The 20,227-nt window shown below is 36.1% G+C and overlaps 2 protein-coding genes across 2 annotated transcripts; both read right to left on the bottom strand.

The window, feature by feature from the left end:
- Positions 1-2,044: 2,044 nt before the first annotated feature.
- OR51Q1 (olfactory receptor family 51 subfamily Q member 1) lies at positions 2,045-2,992 on the bottom strand (the record flags this gene model as incomplete). The annotated part of the gene is made up of 1 exon (XM_081280677.1): positions 2,045-2,992. One exon carries the CDS (start codon positions 2,990-2,992, stop codon positions 2,045-2,047), a length of 948 nt encoding a protein of 315 aa, XP_081136803.1.
- A 10,167-nt stretch (positions 2,993-13,159) lies between these two features.
- Positions 13,160-14,113, bottom strand: LOC308642061 (olfactory receptor 51J1-like; the record flags this gene model as incomplete). The annotated part of the gene is made up of 1 exon (XM_081280664.1): positions 13,160-14,113. One exon carries the CDS (start codon positions 14,111-14,113, stop codon positions 13,160-13,162), a length of 954 nt encoding a protein of 317 aa, XP_081136790.1.
- Positions 14,114-20,227: the final 6,114 nt, after the last annotated feature.

Here is a 20,227-nt window from a genome sequence, read left to right as displayed (position 1 = left end):
CTATTTGCTGTGGCTTTTATCACAATTAAATTCTTTAACTAATCTTTTAGCTAGCTGATGAAAGGACATCCTATACATGTGTGTTACATTGTGACCAGATTCAATTCCGTAGGTCTCCCTGAATATGCTGTTGAATTGGGGCCTTGGTGCAAATTACAAAAATCCATTGAACTAGAGAACATTTTCTGAGACATACCTCAATATGTTGGGGGGGGGACATTAATTTTGAAATTTATTATAGACTTTTGAAAGGTAAAACTTTTCTATTCATATGTTAATAGACACTTGGGTTGTTCCCATATCTTGGCTATTGTGAATAATGGTTTCACAAATATGATGATGCGGAGTCTCTTTAAGACCCTAATTTTGATTTATATGTGCCCAGAAGTAGGATTACTAGATCATTTGGTAGTTCCATGATAAGCTTTGGAAGACTCACCATTCTGTTTTTTCATAGATGCTGGACACCTGAATAAAGTTATTCTTAAAATTCCTAGGAAGATTCTCAATCTATATGCAGTTTTGAGGTTCATCTTTATTTTTAGATTGAATTTGTTACTGATAATTCTGGACATATGGTGATTAAGAGGTGAGAAGAGGGCAGTAGCATTGGAAATATCCCAGATGCAGGAGTGGGTTAGTGGACATTCCTAGGGAAAACCCCAAATGCATCTCTATTTATATCTCTGTTTAAGTTGGGGCCTTTATCTCTGTCTGTCTGTCTATCTATATATCTATCTATCTATCATCCATAGAGAGACAATTAAAAATATCACAGAATGAGATTAAAAGAAGGATATAATACTAAGAGCAGCCTATACTCTAAACAGGGTGTTTTTTAATTTAAGCAAAGCTTTTTTCATACCCTTTATTCCTTACTCTTTATTGATAGTATTTACAATTTTGATGAAGGTGGTCCTTCCTTTTACTTCATGTTTCTCTATCAAAAGCATTCTTGCAAACCTGACAGTTTATGTGTGTTTTATATTCAATATCTACTAAAACTTCTTATGGAGGCATAATTGTACAGACTTTATAGATAAAGACTTACAAAATGATAAACAACTTTTTCAACTCATTGATTAACAAATCATGATGACACATCAAGGGTATCCACCATAATGAGAGCACAGCTTGAGCCAGTGTAGAAGGCAAAACTAATTTTCCACCATTTTGAGTTGGTTCTGTATATTCACACAAAATATTGACAAGTTTCTTGCAGTCTTCCAGAGGTGACTTTCTTGGAGTTCCTTCTTGCACCTACCATCCTCTTTAAGCAAGAGTTTCCATTTCCGATTCTTTGACACCACCACTAAGTTTAAGTGAACTTTGAATTGGAAATTAGTTTAACAGTTTCTGAAACTCCAAGAGTATTTTCTCTTTGTCTTTTGGTGATTAGTATTTGTTTTTCTTTGCACATAGCACCATTATCCATAATGTTTTGCTTTTTTCAGTTTGGTCTCCTAATTTATGAAGGTTGTCTTTTATTATTTCAGTTTGAGATTATATGAGAACCAGCGTTAATTAAACATTGACATTTGCTTTAGAAATTACTTATAAGGATATGAACATGTTATAGCTTCGATGAGAATTTTTATATAGTTATCAGAATTTAAATTTTATAAAGCAGAATTTTATATTTTATCATATACCTAACACTGCAAAGAAGGAAGGAAAGGCTCCATATTTTGAATCATATTTTATTTTTTTTTCTTTTCTCTAAGTCAAATGATTAGTGAAGTGCAAGGTTGAGTTTTTTTAAAAACTATTGGGATTGGGGGTGTAGCTCAGGCGTAGAGCACTTGCCTGGAATGCATGAGTCCTGGGTTCAATCCCCAGCCCTGCAAAGAAAACAAAACCAAAACCTATTTCTTATAATTTCTGGTGAAGCAATAGTGATATCTTTTTATTTACAATGAAAGCCTTTTATATACCATCTGCTCCTTTCATCATCTATGCTACTTAAAATTGTGATGGTAATGGTCTTTGCTCCTGACTCCACGTTACCTAATAAAATGACTCCGGTAAATCTAAACTTCAATAGTTAGTGCATTTTCCTCTGAAATAGGAGGCGAGTAATTCCCTGACGGATCTGCTTAGTCTTTGCACTGTAAATGATAGGGTTCATCACAGGTGGGGCCAGCAGGTAGATATTGGCCATGATAACATGGACCAGTGGAGAGGCATGTTTGGCAAAGCGGTGAGTCATAGATACACCAACCATGGGGACATAAAGGACCAGAACAGCCAGAAAGTGAGAAAGACAGTTATTGAGGGCACGAAATCGCTCAGTCCGGGTGGCTGTGCTCAAGACATTTTTCAAGATGAGTACATAGGAGAGTACAATGAGCAGAGGGTCCATTACAATAATGAGCAGGACCAGGGCAAATCCATACCAGGCGTTGACTCGGGTGTCAGCACAGACCAAGTGAATCATATCCTGGTGGAGGCAGTAGGAGTGAGAGAGTAAGTGGGAGCGGCAGAAGGGCAGGCGCTTGAGTAGGAAAAGTGAGGGAAGAACAGCCAGGACACAGCGGCAAATAATGGCTGACCCAATTCTACAAATGACCTCACTGGTGAGGATGGAGGCATAATGGAGGGGGCGGCAGATGGCCACATAACGGTCAAAGGACATGGCCAGCAGGACGGAAGATTCCATAAAAGAGAATCCATGGAGGAAGAACAACTGTGCAAAGCAGGCCTCAAATCTGATTTTTTGAATGTTGAACCAGAAGAGCTGCATGACTGTGGGCAGAGTGGTGAGTGTGAGGCCCAGGTCAGTCAGAGCCAGCATGGAGAGGAACAGGTACATGGGCTGGCGCAGAGACGGCTCTATGCGGATGACAGCAAGAATGGTAGTGTTTCCCATGATGGAGATGGCGTAGAGACAGAAGAAGGGGATGGAGATCCATATGTGAGAAGCTTCAAATCCAGGAATGCCCGTGAGGATGAAGTAGAAGGGAGCATGGGTGGTGTTAGTCACAGGCCCCATTTTTGATAAATGCAGAACCCAGAATCTGTGTGTTCCACATTGAGAATCTCATCAATATGCTACCATCACAGAATCACTATCTATTAAATCCAGGATACAAGCATGCTTTTAAGATTGCTTTTTCTAACTCCACTGAGCAATACACTAGCCAGAAACACAACAAATAGGCATGCCTTTTTATAAGTTTCTATTTCAGGTAAGTTCATGTTTTCACTTTTCATACCCCTTGCTACACATGGGGTATGAAAAGTGAAAACTTCATGCTTCCTGCAAACCATATATATATATGGTTTGCATATATATATATATATATATATATATATATATATATCAATATATATATATATATCAATCATTACATCCCAATGACTTATACATATGTACATATGTACCTGCACAAATATTTTGAATTATGGAAATTTGTTTTATTAATAGTTTAAATAACTTTCAATCAAGGCTATAAACAACCCACATTTTACTTGACATATAGAAAAATAAAATTTTACTGATTTATATTATTTACTTGAATAGAAATAGTTTCAAAGGGTAAGTATCAAAGTGATGCCCAAGTTGAACACATGTAGATTATAGTAAGAATTTTTTTTTTGAGCACTAGAGCAGGAGGAGACTCCAGGGAAAGAGTACAGAGTTGGTTTGTGCAAGTTGAGTCTGTTCTTCATAGAAGCTATTCAAGAGAAACTACCACCAGATGGACAGAGAGAGGAAGCCTGCTAGGGGCCAAGGTAATTTCAGGTAATAGAGAATCTAAAGTTAACATCAAGGGCTGGGGATGTGGCTCAAGCGGTAGTGCTCTCACCTGGCATGTGTGCGGCCCGGGTTTGATCTTCAGCACCACATACCAACAAAGATGTTGTGTCCGCCGAAAACTAAAAAAATGAATATTAAAAAAGAAATTCTCTCTCTCTCTCTCTCTCTCTCTCTCTCTCTCTCTCTCTCTCTCTCTTCTCTCTCACTCTCTTTAAAAAAAATTAAAGTTAACATCAAAATTTAAGCAAGAATTCAACATGAGAAAAAAAGGAGTCCTAAGGCAGATTTATGAGAAAATGAACAATTTAGCAGGTAAGTATAAGTAGAAGAAAAATAAAGGCAATTATAGAGGACTGTCTAAAGGGAGGAAAAACAGAGAAAATAAAATCAAAAGCCAATTAATTAAAGGGAATATCCACTGCAGTTTAGAGCAGCTACTCAGACATTCAATAAAATCAGTACTGAAAAGAATTTAGTTAGTTTAGGGACAAGAATATCACCAGTAACATTTTGGAGGAACAGTTTAGTAGAGTATTTGGAAAAGAAGCCAAATTAGTGGTCTGAGGGATAAATTAAAGGGGCGGGGGGCGGGGGAGGATGGAGAGTTTTTGTAGTTTTGTAGACTGTGTTCTCAAATCGGTTTATACTGCCCCCTATGGGCGAATGCAGACTTTAATTTTTTTAATGAAAAAATATAATGACTGAACTCTTATTAATCTTTGAAGTGTTCTGGGAATAAAAGCTCAGAACATGTTATAAACAGTACCTAGAATCTACCTACAATCCATGTATTCTAACCATGTCCCCCCCATGAGCTTCTAAGTGTCAAAGTATAATCCTGGGAAAAATCTCTTAAAAATTTAAGAAACTGGGAGAAATGGGAGGAAGAAAATAAAGATAAAATAAATTTTTAAATTAGAAAAATAAAAATATTGAAACTTCTAGAAATTATTTGGTGGAGTCAATATAATTTGGAAGCTTCTAATAAATATGGTCAGGAAAAAAGAAATATAGGCAAACATTGAGAACTGAAATGTAATATGAAAGCAAAAATTGTAGTGAGATTATAGAGACTAGTGAGTATCACTGATCAAATAATAAACAACAAGAATTGAAATGTCCTCTGAGGCTTAAACTGTAAATCAAAAGACAAGAGGCCACAAACTAGGTGTGGTGGTGCATGATTGTAATTCCAGTAATTTGAGGTAGGAGGATTGCAATTAGAGAATAGCCTGGAAATTTAGCAAGACTCTGTCTGAAAATAGAAATAAGATGAGCTGGGAGTGTAGCTAGGGCTAGGGATACCCCTGAGTTTAATCCCCAGTACTTGAACAGCAATAACAGCATCAAAAGACAAGAGGCAAAAGCAAAAGTTTATAAAAATCTCCTAGCACTGAGTACTAATGATCTTGATTAATATACCTGAGAAATTAACAATATATCAGATATTCCAAATAAATATATTTAATAAGATAAATAGTTGTACAAGGATAAAGGAAAGAAAAACCTGAGACAATTTTCAGTGCTGCCCATCCAAATGCTGTGCAGAAGGAAAATGTGTCTGCAGCCAGGAAATGGCAGCTGCATGGGGATCAAGTGGGGCTACCTGGTCCAGACATTTTAGCTTTCAGTTAATGACTGCATTCCCATGCTCTCGCAGGCACTTTTGGCCACAGTTTGGCCCCTATGTCTTTTAAATTTTTTTTTCTAGATGGTAGCCACACATCTTTTCTTCATATATATGATACTTCCCCTAGTTCTTAAACTGCGGGCTTTTTATTTTATTTATTTTTAGTTTGGTTAATATAAATATTAATAGGGAATGAAATTATACTTCATTTTGAGAGAATAATGATTATGAGCCAACAAACTAAGGTCTTAAATGGAATTAAAAAGCACTGAGTAAATTGCCATATTGAAAGGATTCTTGTAAGCTGACATCAAGATTTCCAAATTTTTTTTTGAGCTTCACTATTTTAAACTTCACAAACAACAACAAAAAGAATGAATTTGAATAAATCATATCCCATGCTTTCTTAATTGTATAAAAATGATTCCTAATGTTATATACAACTAAAAAAGAAACAATAAAAAGAAAGAATGTGTAGCTGTGTGAGATGATGGATATGTTCACTTGCTTCACTACAGAAATCATTCTATTACGCACACTTTCCCCCATAACATCATGTTGTATACCTTAAATGTACATAATAAAATTTATATTAAAATCTTACAATATTTTCTCTCAAGTAAGATATCTCATCATGTTGTAGTTGAACACAACTGAGACCGTCCATGTGACATGCTTATCACTGAATGACAGAGAGTAGAGAGATGAACGATGATGGCAGAGCAACAATGTTTGCCCAGTTTCCTTGGTGCTGTGTGATGTTCTAGAATTTTTCTTATTTTAATTCACTTCACTTAATAATTACACAATGGCTGTCTTTCATATTAAATAATAAAAAATGTGTAGTGCTGATGAAAATATGTATTTATTTCTTTGAAGAGCCAGGAATTCTTGATGGAAGAAGGGATCTACCAGCTGTTTTGCAGTTTTAAAAGGGTGGAGAAAATGATAAGATGGGAGACAAGATGATGCAGTGACATACACAGGAAATGGCAACCTCCTTAGCTGTCTCAGGGTGGGCCTGACTGAAGGTGTGGTGGGAACCAAGACAGGAAGTAGTGAGAACAGAGGGCTCCAGAGGAGGAGGATAGAGTCTTCACAGGGCTTTAAGCCAGAGAGAGACATCATCACTTGTTTTGGTTGGAAAGAGAATGTGGGCAGGTAGAATCAGGAGAGAATTAGGGGAACACAAACTCACTGAAGACAAGCAGGTAAGAAATGTATGAGTGTGTGCATTCATAAGTATGTGCATTTGTGTAAGCATTCATGTGCACATGTGGGGTGGTAGGGGTGAGATCAGAAAGAAGGTGAGATAGATGTGTGATTCCAAAGTCTGTTGGAGAATATTTTAAGGTTTATATTTGGTATTTTTGAACTCATGACAGATTTAAAATTATTGAATATGTGTTAGGAAAAATAAAGATAGAAAAAAGAGAAGATGGGAAGGAGTGGAGAAAGGAGGGATGAGGTAAGAAAGGAGGAAAGGAGGAAAGAAGGGAGGGAGGTGAAAGGGTAAGGCTTAATACCAGTGAAAACCTCATAATACATTTACTTTTCTGCAAAGCAATTATTTCTACTTTCTTAAGTAATTCTCTAGCTAGGCGAAATTTTTTAGGGAATTTCCAAGCAAGTGGTGAGGAGACTTCTGCATTGTACTTAATCTTGTTTCTCCTAGCCATGCTTCTTTCTATCGGTTGTCCTTGTGCAGTAAGATCTGGACTCAGTAGCTGGGAAGTATTAAGGAAACTATTTCCTTCATTTCGCATCAGCTCTAAACTCACAAACCCTTACTGTGGGGCAAAGTAATTTGCAAGCCCCTGACTAATTTCAAGCCAGCTTTTGTTCATTCTTCATTCACGGTTTCCCATATTTCTTTCTGAGACATTTGATGAACCATTTGCAAGGCAGAGAGGAAGACTCTTGTGTACTGAGACTACTTCAGCTTTGATGGCCACAGGTTTGAGATAACAAGGGATAAAGACATCAGAGTTCCATTTTGTACTCAGTGGGAGCATAGTGACGACCTCTGCATGAACTGCTTCATGTTTCCTATCTGTCCTATCTCACTCTAGTCTACCTCCTTTTAGGATGTCTCTGAAATGGGTCTGCTTAATTCTTCCGCTTGTCTCTAGAGAGCATCCCCTTCTCTCACTCATCCCCTCCTCTTACTTTTATTGCTAACCATCACTGGAGCAGTCCAGCCTTACCTGAGTGTTCTCTGTTTGTTTGTTTGTTTCTCAGTGCTCTTTGGTTTCTATTCTCTGCTCTGTGGTTGAGTGTGATTATATGTTCCTGAACATCACAGCCTGGAATACAGGATATGAGTGAAGAGACTTCTGCCAGGATCTTATAGGAGTGTAAAACTTGTGCTCTGAGACCTGAGGCCCTAAGGGAGAGAACCAGGAAGCCAATCATTCATGTTCACTAAAACAACAGGCAAAAAAAACCACAAAACCTTATTATAGTCAGGTTCCAAACCTTGAGAGAATGTAATGTGGTTGAAAGGTTCTTTTGGAAATTAGTTCTGAGAAGCTCTCCAGCCTGGATTGGTTAATATGAGCACATATTAACCAATATGTCCCCATATTAACCATATTAACTCTTCAGGGAAGAGTTGACTATGTTTCTTAAGAGTATTGTTGTCAAGAATGAAAAATCTGTTTTCAGTTTACTTAAAAAAATACTCATTCAAACTTAAATTTGAAGTATTAAAACTTCCATATGCTGTTCCCCCTCTAAAGACAAATCCTAAATTAAAAACATTTTAAAATTATTATAAAAATATAAAGCCAAGTAGAAAAATCTCTTGACTTCAGTGAATATGTAGACACCTAGTTCAAGGAATGAGAATTAATAGTAACAATATGTAAAACCATGTGTAAAGTTCTCTGCTTGATCTATATGTACTAGCAAATGAGCTGACAGACACATGGATATCTGAACATCTTGTGAGGTACATGGAAACAGCCTAACTCCTATCCTAGCAGATGTTGTCTCAGTGATCATTAGTGCCCTCCTGCTTACTGCTGTGCCTTATCTGGTTTGAGAGGGATAGTTCAAAGTTGGAGCAGAGCTGCCCTTTAATATTGTCATGGCATGACTATGACCAAACTCAGTGTTGATGTAGTAGATTCTCAAATCACAGAGAAAAATGGAATTTCCTCTTCCAGTGATCTACAGGGAGCAGCTGTGTCATGCATTAAACTTCTTCCCCAGGAAAGACTGGATCTCTGCTCAGGCCAGAAGTGGCTGCGGTGTTACCTAGAAACAATTGACCTAGGATTTTACATGTGTATTTATTGAGACTGTGTTCTCCATAGTCAATAAAAACCAGCAGCTATTCAGATGTTTATTTACGTGTGTCTTGTGTTTTATTAAGGGAGGCCCAGGGTGCTTCCTTCAAATGTGGCTTGTGATCTGGGGAAGCGCCACCTCTAAACCACTACTGCTGCGTCAGAAGGGAGATTGTTATTGCAGAGCAAAATGTTAAGTTATAAACCCTGAAAATGAAGAAATTAAATAACCAATACAAATTGGGAGTAAGGATTTTGGAAGTTATTATGAAGTATTTGATTATTTTACTTCTAGTGGTTGAGGATCAAAAGACACAATTTAAAATTGACAAAGTGATAAAGTAACACATGGCATATTTATCAGTAAAAGGAATATTGGTAAAATTGGTAAAACTGATAATATTTGTAATTTTTGAAAATGAAGAAAAATGAGGCATACAAGAGATTTGTCTCTTATGCATATTTGAACAATAAAAATAGTGTTTATCTAGTTTATATATAGAAAAAAAAACTGCAATGAAATTGAGATTCAGCTTTTTATTCATCAACTTAGCAAACTCCAAGAATATTAAAACACATTTATGGGCAAATAAATAAGTGAATTTTATGGAGGACATTGAAAATATTGTACCAAAGTTGTACAAACTTTGTAACCAAAATATGTATCAAAATTGTTTCAAAGTTATATAAGTACCTAATTCTTTTTTTTAAAATTTATTTTTTAGGTGTAGATGGACACAACACAATGCCTTTATTTTTATGTGGTGCTGAGGATCGAACCCAGGTCCTGCCTGTGCTAGGCGAGCGCTCTACCACTAAGCCACAATCCCAGCCCCAAGTACACAATTCTTTACTCAGCAATTCCATCTCTAGAAATTGAGTTTACAAATGTATTTTTAAATATATATGTGCAAACTGGCATATTTACAGACAAGATTTTTCAATAAAATGTCATTTGTAAGAGTATAAAATGGAAACAATTTAGATATTCATTAACTGGAAATTGGTAAATAAATTGTGGGAATTTATTTATTTATTTATGTCAGAATTTGCAAAATGAAATATTTAGATATGAAAATGTTGTTTATGAGTGACCTCAAAGATATAGATATATGCTAAAAATTAAGTAGAGGACAGCACACAATTTTCAATGGAAAAAAAGTATAAATTCACATAATTTCTTATTTATGCATGATTTTTTTCCTAAAAGGAAATATAATAAACCAAATTTTTGTGTGTGTCTGGAGAGAGAAGCCAAAATGAGTAAAATATAGACTAAAGTGAATATTTTAAATATTTACATACACTCCATGTTTTTGAAATTTGAGTCTTATGAATGTGTAAACTTGTCAACATTTTAGTAAAATGCAGATATAAAATTAATCATTAGTAAGAAAAATAGAAGCTAAGAAATAAAATAGCATTTATAGGCATGTTAAATTCTTTATTCACATAGAGTGAAAGACACTGTTAATAACTTGGAACTGTAAAGATTAGTGGTATGAAACTTAATGAAACAAGTGAACAAGAACTTAACTCTGCTAACTCAGAAAGTTTCATCTGAGGCATCTGGAACCTAACTCAGAGAGGGTAACCATGTAGGACTCAGAACTGGAGAGTTTGTGGAAATCAATGTGCAGATAAGTTAGATGCAAATATTCACCCATTACCACCACACAGACAAATGGTTATTACACTTTAAAAATGTTGTACACCATTCTTTTTAATATACATTACACATTTTTATTGGCATATAATAATCATAGGTAAATGTACTCATTTTATATGTAAATTGCTCATTAAGTATTCACAAAATAAATACATCACATCTTCTGACCTCAATCCCAATCAAGGAATAAAATGTTACTATGTCCTAATGGTTTATTTTGGGAAGTGTTTAATATGCATTTAGAAAGAGTGTATTATATCATTATGTACAATTATAATGAACAAATAAAAATGTGGAAGAAAAAATGAAGAAAGCCAAAAGAGTATTTGTTATGTAATTGCTTATTGGAATTGTTAATTAGATAGAAGTTTTAATAACATTTTCCAGAGTTTTTAAAATGTTGATATATATATATATATATATTTTTTGTCAGCTTCATTACTTACTTGGAAAACTATAATAAAATGAATAATTCTGGATTAATCTACTTAACTTTTAGTTTTAACAAATTGTCCTTTGCACATCAGCCCTTTGAGATTGTTATCAGCTGTTTTCAGCTTTTACTTTTGAATTGATAAATTTCTTAAAGAGAAAAATAAAAACTTCCAGGTTCAATTCTTTAGGCTTTCCTTCTTTTGGAATCTTGGCCTTTATGCACTCATCGTTGATGCTTTTTGAAGTTATTTTGAAGTATTTCTCTAAGTTTTCTAATTGTGGGCAGGATGATTGGCTTGATACAATAATATTCCCTTGATAAGTGTGGAAATAACCTATAACATTCTGACATTTTAAAGTGTCCAAATTCTTAATTTATTTTCCTACATACTTAAATATGAAGGTGGATAATTTTGTCCTGTTGAAAAGACAAAAAGATCAAACATAGTTTCAAAAGGTCTAGATTGTAAATTAGGGTAGTAATTATTAAGGGCAGAAAAAGAGCCCAAACTGATATTTTTCCATAAAGTCATGTTGAATTTGGTTGAATTCAATGTCATAGACATCAGATTATTTCTGGACTGTTTTCAGCATGTGGTTTTCCAAGATTGTCCCTTTCTGAATCTGACATTGACAGAATCCTGGATTTCAGGACAATGGGACAATAAAAGTTAGAAAAAAATAGAGATGGAGGATGTGATATGTGCAAATCCATTCTATGATGGGATTGAAAGGTTTACACTAAATTGATTGTGATCTGACAAACATCCAAGGATGAGATTTAGAGTCAACATTTGCAACAGGCTCAAATGTAGGAGCAATCATATTTAAGAAGCCTAAAGATTCCCAACACAATCTTTAGAAACAAAAATGACTTGCTAAGATGATCGTTTTATGCCAAGCCATTTGACAACCTGGTGCCATCACCTATTCTGCACATCTTTAGATATGGGATGTCTTCAGATTCTATAGATACTCCTCCTTTTCTCCTCTCTTCTCATAATCACTCTCTCAGTCTCCTCTGACTATCTATAGGATTGCCAGGGTTTACCTGCGTGATTTTCCTTGATAATTCAATATCATTGTCCTCTGCAGAACCTTGCCACTGGTGGTTAGTTATAGGCAATTGCGGATCCCCAGGTCAGAATCTAGGGAAACAGGTAGAGGGAAACCTGGAGACAAATTCACAGAATTAACTTTTACAAGAAGTCTTTGTCAATTTTTGCTATCCTTGCAATGTAAAACAGAACCATTTAAAATGTTTAAAATTCATAATCAAAATTTTATTTGTGGTTATTTATATATGGGGCATTTGAATGTCTGCATGAAATTGATTCTAAACACTTTTTCATAGGAAACATAAAATATAGCAAAGATGGTGAACGTAGTGAGTAAATTCCTTTCTAAGCTCTGTAACAGAAGGTGCCTTGTCTCTTTTATCACTGCTTTACCTTTAAGGCCTAGAATCTTGTTGGATGCATTGATTGTGTTTTGTAAATTCTACTTGGCTGACTACTAATAAGGTCAAGGAGATTCTAACTCATAGATATGTAGGTTTAATAAGATGCTTATTATATCTAAACATCAGCTTTTCATCTGAAGAATAATAGCTATATTATTTTGTAATATTTTAGTCATTCCCTACCTCAGGCTTGTTGATATTGTTTATATTTAATAATAAATATAAAGTGCCCAGTATATATTTGCATCTCAAAAATCTTAATCTCTTTCTCTGAAAATATAAGTATAAGCTCTTCATATTATTTCAAGGGTCTGAAAAGGAATATCCAACCAAACAAAAATTATCAATGTCTTCAAAGAGGATGTTTGTTTGAAAGTTTCTGCCATCTTGGGGGGAAAACTTCAGAATTTTGCACAACATACAAGATTAGTAATTTTTGGTCTCTCCCAGTGTACGACCTTGGTGAAGTTGGGTAAATGCCACATTAAAGCATGTGGGGGAAGCCTCCTTTGAGCTAGCTCTGGTGTTCCCTTGCTATGGAATCAAAGGGCCAATAGCTCAAAAGAATGCAACACACTTACTTCCTCTCTCCCAGGTACAGAGGACTCAATAGATTTCTCAGGACACTTTCTGAATGTGTTTTCATAAACCATCTTTTTTTGCATTCCTGCTTCAAGTATGCGAGGTAATGGAAAACTTCATGTCACATGATCTTTTAAAAAATATTATTAGTTCTCCAACTGTTTAATTATGCATATTCTGTGCCTACTTGCATTTCCATTCCAGTTCACTGTCAGTATATGAAAGTCTCCTTTTAGACACCATGTTTTAAGGCAATCCCAGTTATAACCACATAAGGTGACTATAGAAAACCAACCAACAAAACCTCCCTTTTTAATTTGGCCTTTGATTAAACTCTGAATCTCTTCTTTGCTAGCATTCTGATAATTCCACGATGAATCTCCTTGGTTTTAATACTATAGACAATGGGGTTGACAACAGGTGGGAAGAAAAGGTAAGCATTGGCCATCATGGTTTGCAGCAGAGGCGATACATGCTTTCCAAATCGATGCACCATAGACAAGCCAATCATAGGTATATAATAAGCTAATATAGCACAAACATGTGAACTGCATGTTCTGAGTGCCTTCTTCTGCCCTTCTCCAGTGGCAATACCCAATACGGTGTGGAGTATGAGCCCATATGAGATTACTATGAGCAATGAATCCAGCCCAAAAGTGGAGGTAACAATGAAAAGTCCATAGATATTGTTGATAGAAATGTCCCCACAAGGTAGGTGAATAATGTTAGGGTGGAGGCAAAAGGAATGAGAGAGAGCATTATGGCCACAGAAAGGCAGCCTCTGTAAAAGCATGGGCAATGGAGCCATGAGCACAATGCTCTTCAGTCCAATAATAACTCCTGTGCCAAAGATACGGGGCAGTGTCAGAATAGTGGTATAGCGCAATGGGCTATAGATGGCCACGAAGCGGTCCACAGACATGGCCAACAGCACAGCTGACTCCATAATGGAGAAAGAATGGATGGAGAACATCTGGAAAAGGCATGCTTCAAAACTAATCTCAGTGGTGCCAAAAAGGAATATGCCTAGCACTGTAGGCAGGGTGGATACAGAGACACCAACCTCAGCTAGTGCTAACATGGCAAGAAAGAGATACATGGGCTGATGTAGGGAAGCATCTGTTCTGATGACATGAAGAATGGTGCCATTTCCAAGGAAGATGATGATGTACATCAGGCAGAAAGGAATGGATATCCAGAAGTGCTCTGCCTCCAGTCCTGGGATGCCAACCAAAATGAATGTTGTAGGCAAGAACCCCAAAGAGCTATTGGAATTCTTCATGCTGAAATCTCATCCCACAGGACTGTGACACCTGAAAAACTAGAAATAAACTAGTGAGGTGACATTATTATGGAGAAAAATGATTGAGCATTTAGGGAGGGAAGAAGAAAACAAACTCAGATTCATGTGGCCAATGGTCTCATTTCTGGAAGCTGACAAATTACCATCATCAGGAGATTCCCAATGTGAAGCAGTTTACAGTTTACATTACATGGACGTTCTTGGCTAATAGAAAAGTATGCATCTAAACTGAAGTGACCTTGAATCAGCTGAGGGAAAAATGACTGCCCTGTTGGCATCGAGATGCTTGACCCTAGAATGTCACTGGGGAGACAAACATGGACGCAATTTCAGCACGAGATATGAATTAATGCTGGGAATAGGTAAGCAGATATTAGTAATAAATACATAGATTCAAGGCACAGAGTATGGTATACAAAACAGCTAAATGAAGGTGTCAGGGTAATTGAATGATTAAAGTCCAAGGCAAAGCCAAGACAATGGAGTGAACAGAGCCTGGAGTGAGCTGCAGAATTAAACTAGAAAAGCATGGGGTGTGGACCTACACTGGTTTAGCCATTCTGAGCTTTGAAAGTTATAGGAAGCAACCATAATGATTGTGTGCAAAGGTCTGGATGATTCAGAAGGAATCAGGTTTATGAAAATATTATCATGAATATTGTTCCTTGACTCACAGTTCCCGAAAACAACTTACCTTATCCAATGAAACTTCTTTCTGGCTCAGGTGCACTTCTCAATTCTCTGTAACAGCAATACCAGGAACCTAAAAAGATTTTCAAGGAATGCTTCCTGACAGGAGAAGAAGGCAACAGAGGAGAAAACCACCTGCCTACATTGATCTGAGTGTTACTAGTCATAATATAGTAATAACGCAAGGAATCCTGGGGCTGGGAAGGTGGTTTTCAACTCATTTACTTAAATACAAACACACACACACACACATATACACACATCTGTTTACCTATTCATACATGCACATAGTTTACAAACTCGATGAAAATATGCCTAAAAACCCTGATATGAATTCTCCTTCAGCCACTGCTTAATTTCCCTAGCAACAGTGACCTCATGCCACCAGTAGTCATCCATGCTGATTACTATTAAATTCTTCTCTGTTCTGCATATCTGTAACCAGCCAGAATTCTGTGTGAAGCACCATACAGGGCTCAGGCAACATAGGTCCTGGACCTACTTAATAAATCTTTGCAACTTTTAACCACAGATCAGAGAGTGCATCTTCTCCCACACATATTCACACACAATCATTAAATATCCTTTTTTATTTTTAAATTTTATTCCCAATAGTATTAAGTTCCATAGGAAAAACAATTAGGATACCATAAAAGGGACCTAAAGGAAAAAAACCTAATTTATTTTGAAAGTCATAAAGCCTTCTTTGGAAAGTGACACTTCAGCTGATACCTGAGGAATTGACAAAAAATTTCCAGGTTAAATGGAGAAGTTGAGTGAAGTGTGACACAGAGGGAAAAAATGACAATTACTGTTACAGGTATGTAAGATAACACTTTGAAAAAGACTGGAATAAAACATGGAGAAAATGAAAAGCATTAATATACTATGATGTTCAAATCATTGACTTTTCACAATTGTGAAAAAATATGAAAATATAGGAGGAAACAATTAAAAAATAATTTCTTGCCCAGATAGGGGATCCCTGGGCACTTACCATGGCCAGATGCAGTTTAACTAAGCAGACACTAGTTTAGGAAATGCTCTCTGTGGAGGGTTGCAATTAAATTTAGTGCAGAGAAATTCAGAGGCAAATCATTGACTTCATAAAATGATCACACATTTCATAACATCACAGGGCTGGAGGCTTGGGGAACTTCCTCTGTCCATTTTGTATACTTCTTTCCATATGCACAACTTATTTTTAGTTCCTTAGAGTATCAGCAAACCCCTGGATCACACAACTCTTCCTCTGTGCTTCCTAACTGCAGTCTTTGTCTTGCCTGCCACACCTCAAGTGACCTGATATTAGAAGGGACAAATCTTGGCAGATAATGGAAGTCTCTACTTCCCAGTCTTCTCTGCCCTACCTCGCTCTCTCATGTGTTCCTATTTTGTCTTGTTTTCTATCCTTCTTCCATTTATGCATTGATGTCAACCTTTATCTCAAGTCTCCCAAGCCAGATAGTACAAGGCCAGGCCTTTTAGAAAGAGATCCTCAGCACAATCATTCCTCCGAGTTTAGGATTTATTCAACAAGAGCACTCCAGTATGGGAGATAACAAAAGGGGTCATTAAGTGTTTACTCCAGTATAACAGGACAGAAAAATCAGCAGAAAAAAAAAGATGATACAGTGATTCTAATATCCCTGAAGCAAGACTGGATTGGAGGTGACTCCTATGTGCAACATAACTTATTTTACTTTTGTGTTGTTTTTTTTTGTTATTTAAGACAAAGATATTACTATCTACCACAGAAAATGGCTATGACTATTCAACATGATCCTTTAACAATCAGTAAATACTAGTATCCTTTCTACCCACTATTTCTTTTCCAAGGCATTCTTTGAAAAGATCAATCATGGTCAGCTTATCTCTTACTTTCTATTAAAAGTGTTCTTCCCTTATCACTCACTGATACTCAGGGCACATCTGTGAGGAAAGCAAGAAGACAAAGTTCCCACTTAACAAATAAGCATCTAAATAAGACACATGCATTGTGAGAGTAACCCACAATAATATCATGGCAAAACTATTTTGACCCAGGGTGTCATCTGATATTTTGTTTTGCTCTTCACCAGGAAAACACTATGCTCATTCTATAATACAGGTTCAGATAGCTAGGGTTTGCCCACTGTAATTCCTCTTAAGGGAAAGTACTGATTAGGGAAAAATCTAGAAGGCTTCAAAGAGTGAGGCAGGGGTGGGAATCCTGGAAGCTGCTTTAGGAGGAGGCAGGGATGGGAGATTGTGGCTTGATCACTCACCACAGGCATCAAATGGTCCAGGGAAGCTCATGTTAGCAACTACCACCACTTTGGCATTATTACCTTCCCAGTTCTTGGGCTGGGGTGCTGCCTCCCTCTTTGTAAGCTGATCAGAAGCCCTGAGAGTAAAGTAATAGGGAGGGAGTTAGGTCCACTGAGGAATTATCCAGGTAATTACATCATCCTTTCTTAATATCCAGAGACCTCTACAGGAAATAAGCAAAGATATAGAAATGAGCACAATAATATTTACCTAGTATGATAATTAAGGTACATAAATTACTTATAACATATGCTGCTTAAAAAAAGTATTCCATAAACATGAGTATGCACAATTCTCCATAGCCAGGTTATGGAAGCAGCCTAGATGTCCATCAACAGATAAGTGGATAAAGAAAATATGGTGCATATGTACAATGGAGATTTTTTTCAGCTAAGAAAGAATGAAATTATGTAGTTTGGAGAAAAATGAATAGCCCTAAAGAGTATGATTTTAAGTGAAATAAACCAGATACATAAAGCCAATTATCATGTTTTCTCTCATATGTTGAAGCTAGAAAAAACAAAGGGAAAAGGGGCAGTTACAAAAATGGAAGAGAAACCACTGGGTAGAGCAAAGGGAACAGGGGAGGGTGAAGGAGGGTAAGGGGAGATACTGTAGATTAATATTAACCAGGCTATGTTATATGAATGGACAAATGTGCCAGATGAAACCCATTATTCTGTGTAATTAACATGTACAAATAAATGACTTTTGAAAAGCACACCTCAGATATTGGCTATATAACGATTGTGGGACAATTGTATCTTAGAGAAACAATATAACAATTTATTGTGATTATTAACTACTACTTTTATGAACATGTATTTATCAAGAAGGGAGCAAGGCACAGAGAATACCAAGTGTGCTCAATGAGAAGGACCTGCAAATTCTGCTTATTGCTATGTACAGACTCATTTCCTTTTTCCCATTCCATGATGACTTCAGTTTGGTCTTTAACACAATATGAAAATGTGGAGTCATGACTTAGACATAGGGGCATCTCTGGAATAAGATAATATAAGTAGTTCAAACTAATTCTCACAGTGATCTCATCATGTATAACTGGTAACAATTTAATGTTCCCCCTTTATCTAGCAATAGATGGTGTTGAGTAGCTTTAAAAAGGTGACTGGAAAGACTGACATAAAGTTATAATGTTTCTGATACTGTATAAATTCTTGTTAATAGCATGTTGAATTTTCAATGATGAGGAGTTGAGAGAAAAAGAAATTACTTCAATATAAACATAGATTCGAAAAACAGAGAAAACTCTTAAGTACCCATCTCTGCCATTCCAAGCATTATCAAACCCAGCTGTCCACTGGAGATGAAAATTATTTGGCTTTACTTGGATAAAACATCTCTAAAATATTCATTCCACAATCTTCTGGATAATTAATTTGTATTTTCCACATGAGGATGAAGGAAGGTATAGGAAAAAAAAAACTATGGTAGAGTTAGTGGAAAGAAGGATTTGCCCACTGTAATCCCTCTTAAGGCAAAGAAGTATTCTATCCAGTGGGAAATGTTTCCCATTGCCAACCTACATATTGGAACATATTTAATCAATATTTGTTATGTGTATGGAAGGCTGGACAAGACTATGACTCCTTCAGAGCATGTTTCTGAAACTTCAAAAATGATGACAGAAATTTAAATCCATCATGGCTCCCAAATTTAAATTCATGTGCTGATATCTTCTGAACCCCTACCTGGGAAGACAGCATGGATCTACTTACATTATTCAAAAGAAATACATTTCTCAAGAAGACAGGAAGAGACCTTTGTTTACCAAAATGTACCTGTGAGAAAACATCCACACCTTAAGATAGAAGATTAATCAAAATCTGTGTTAGAAAAAAATTAGAAATAATTGAATAATCTCTTTCTCAGTACTGAACTGCTGGCAGAGTTGAACCAGCAGATGTGGTTTTAAGCCTCTGGTTTCAACTTTCTATAAATCTTTGAACTTGACCTTTTAAATTTGTAAAATGGGGATGTGTATGTGTGTTATATATCTCTAAGACAGTGAATATATTAACACATATAAAAGAGCCTTATAAATTGCAATAATCACTAGCTACATGGAAGTAATATTAGCCATTGTGGGAGACAGGTTTTCCAAGTAGAACGTGACTTCTCACTGATGAATGAACGTCAATAATGATATAAAGTCTTCCTTGTTATAGGACCACCCTGATACTTGAGGCCTTATTTCTTCTGTAAATGATATCAGTGAGTGTAGATTCCTTTTCAATTCAATCCTTCCCTGCAGCATATTGGTAGCCTAAGTCATTTTCTTCCTGTTTATAATGCTTTATATTTTGATACAGTCTCAGGAATTTCCTTTGATTGCTTATATGACACTAGTTATTTTAATCATATACTTTATTTATGGTTTCAGATTTCATGTCTTGCATTTTTGGATTTTAGAGCAGTATGCTTAAGAGGTAACACTGCAGGATATTAGGTCATATTGCCCAAGTGGAGACCTAGCTTGACACTTCTTCTCCATCTGTAAAGCAAGGGTAATTATAATGTCTGGCCCTATAGTCTGACCTTAGGCTTAAAGAGAAGTTTGCAAATAATGCACTTCTGCTAAATGCTGCTATTGTTGGTGAAATGATAATATCATCAGTACAGTTGAGACAATTTTCATGCATTTTTCATTTAAGCCTGCCACCACCCGTTATTGTGGATAATATTTGATTTTTAAATATCAAGCAATTTCTTAGTTGCTTAAAATTGTTTATATTGAAGATATCAACCCAGAATTTTTGACCCAGACTCATTATACTGAAACCTTTCAAGAATCTAGAATGCCTCCAAGAAATAACTGATCTTGTTCTCTGAAACAGAACAAAAAATGATTTTCACACGTTATAAAGTTTCACTATTTTCCATGAATTCCTCTGAGCATTCGAGAATGATAGCAACAAAATTATTTTCATGAGAAATTAATAGCTGTGTAAAACTGTGACAATACTGAGCCTCAACTGACATGTGGAAGGAACCAGAGAGAAAATAAACCCTTCCAATAAAGGCTACAAGGGAGGAGATCTTCTTTGGACTCCAGCCTAAAACTTACAATGA

The sequence above is a fragment of the Spermophilus citellus genome (assembly GCF_964194105.1).
Source record: "Spermophilus citellus genome assembly, chromosome: 2".
Taxonomy (NCBI): Eukaryota; Metazoa; Chordata; class Mammalia; order Rodentia; family Sciuridae; genus Spermophilus; species Spermophilus citellus.
Note: the sequence above shows the minus strand (reverse complement) of the source record. Positions and strands in the feature narration are given on the sequence as shown.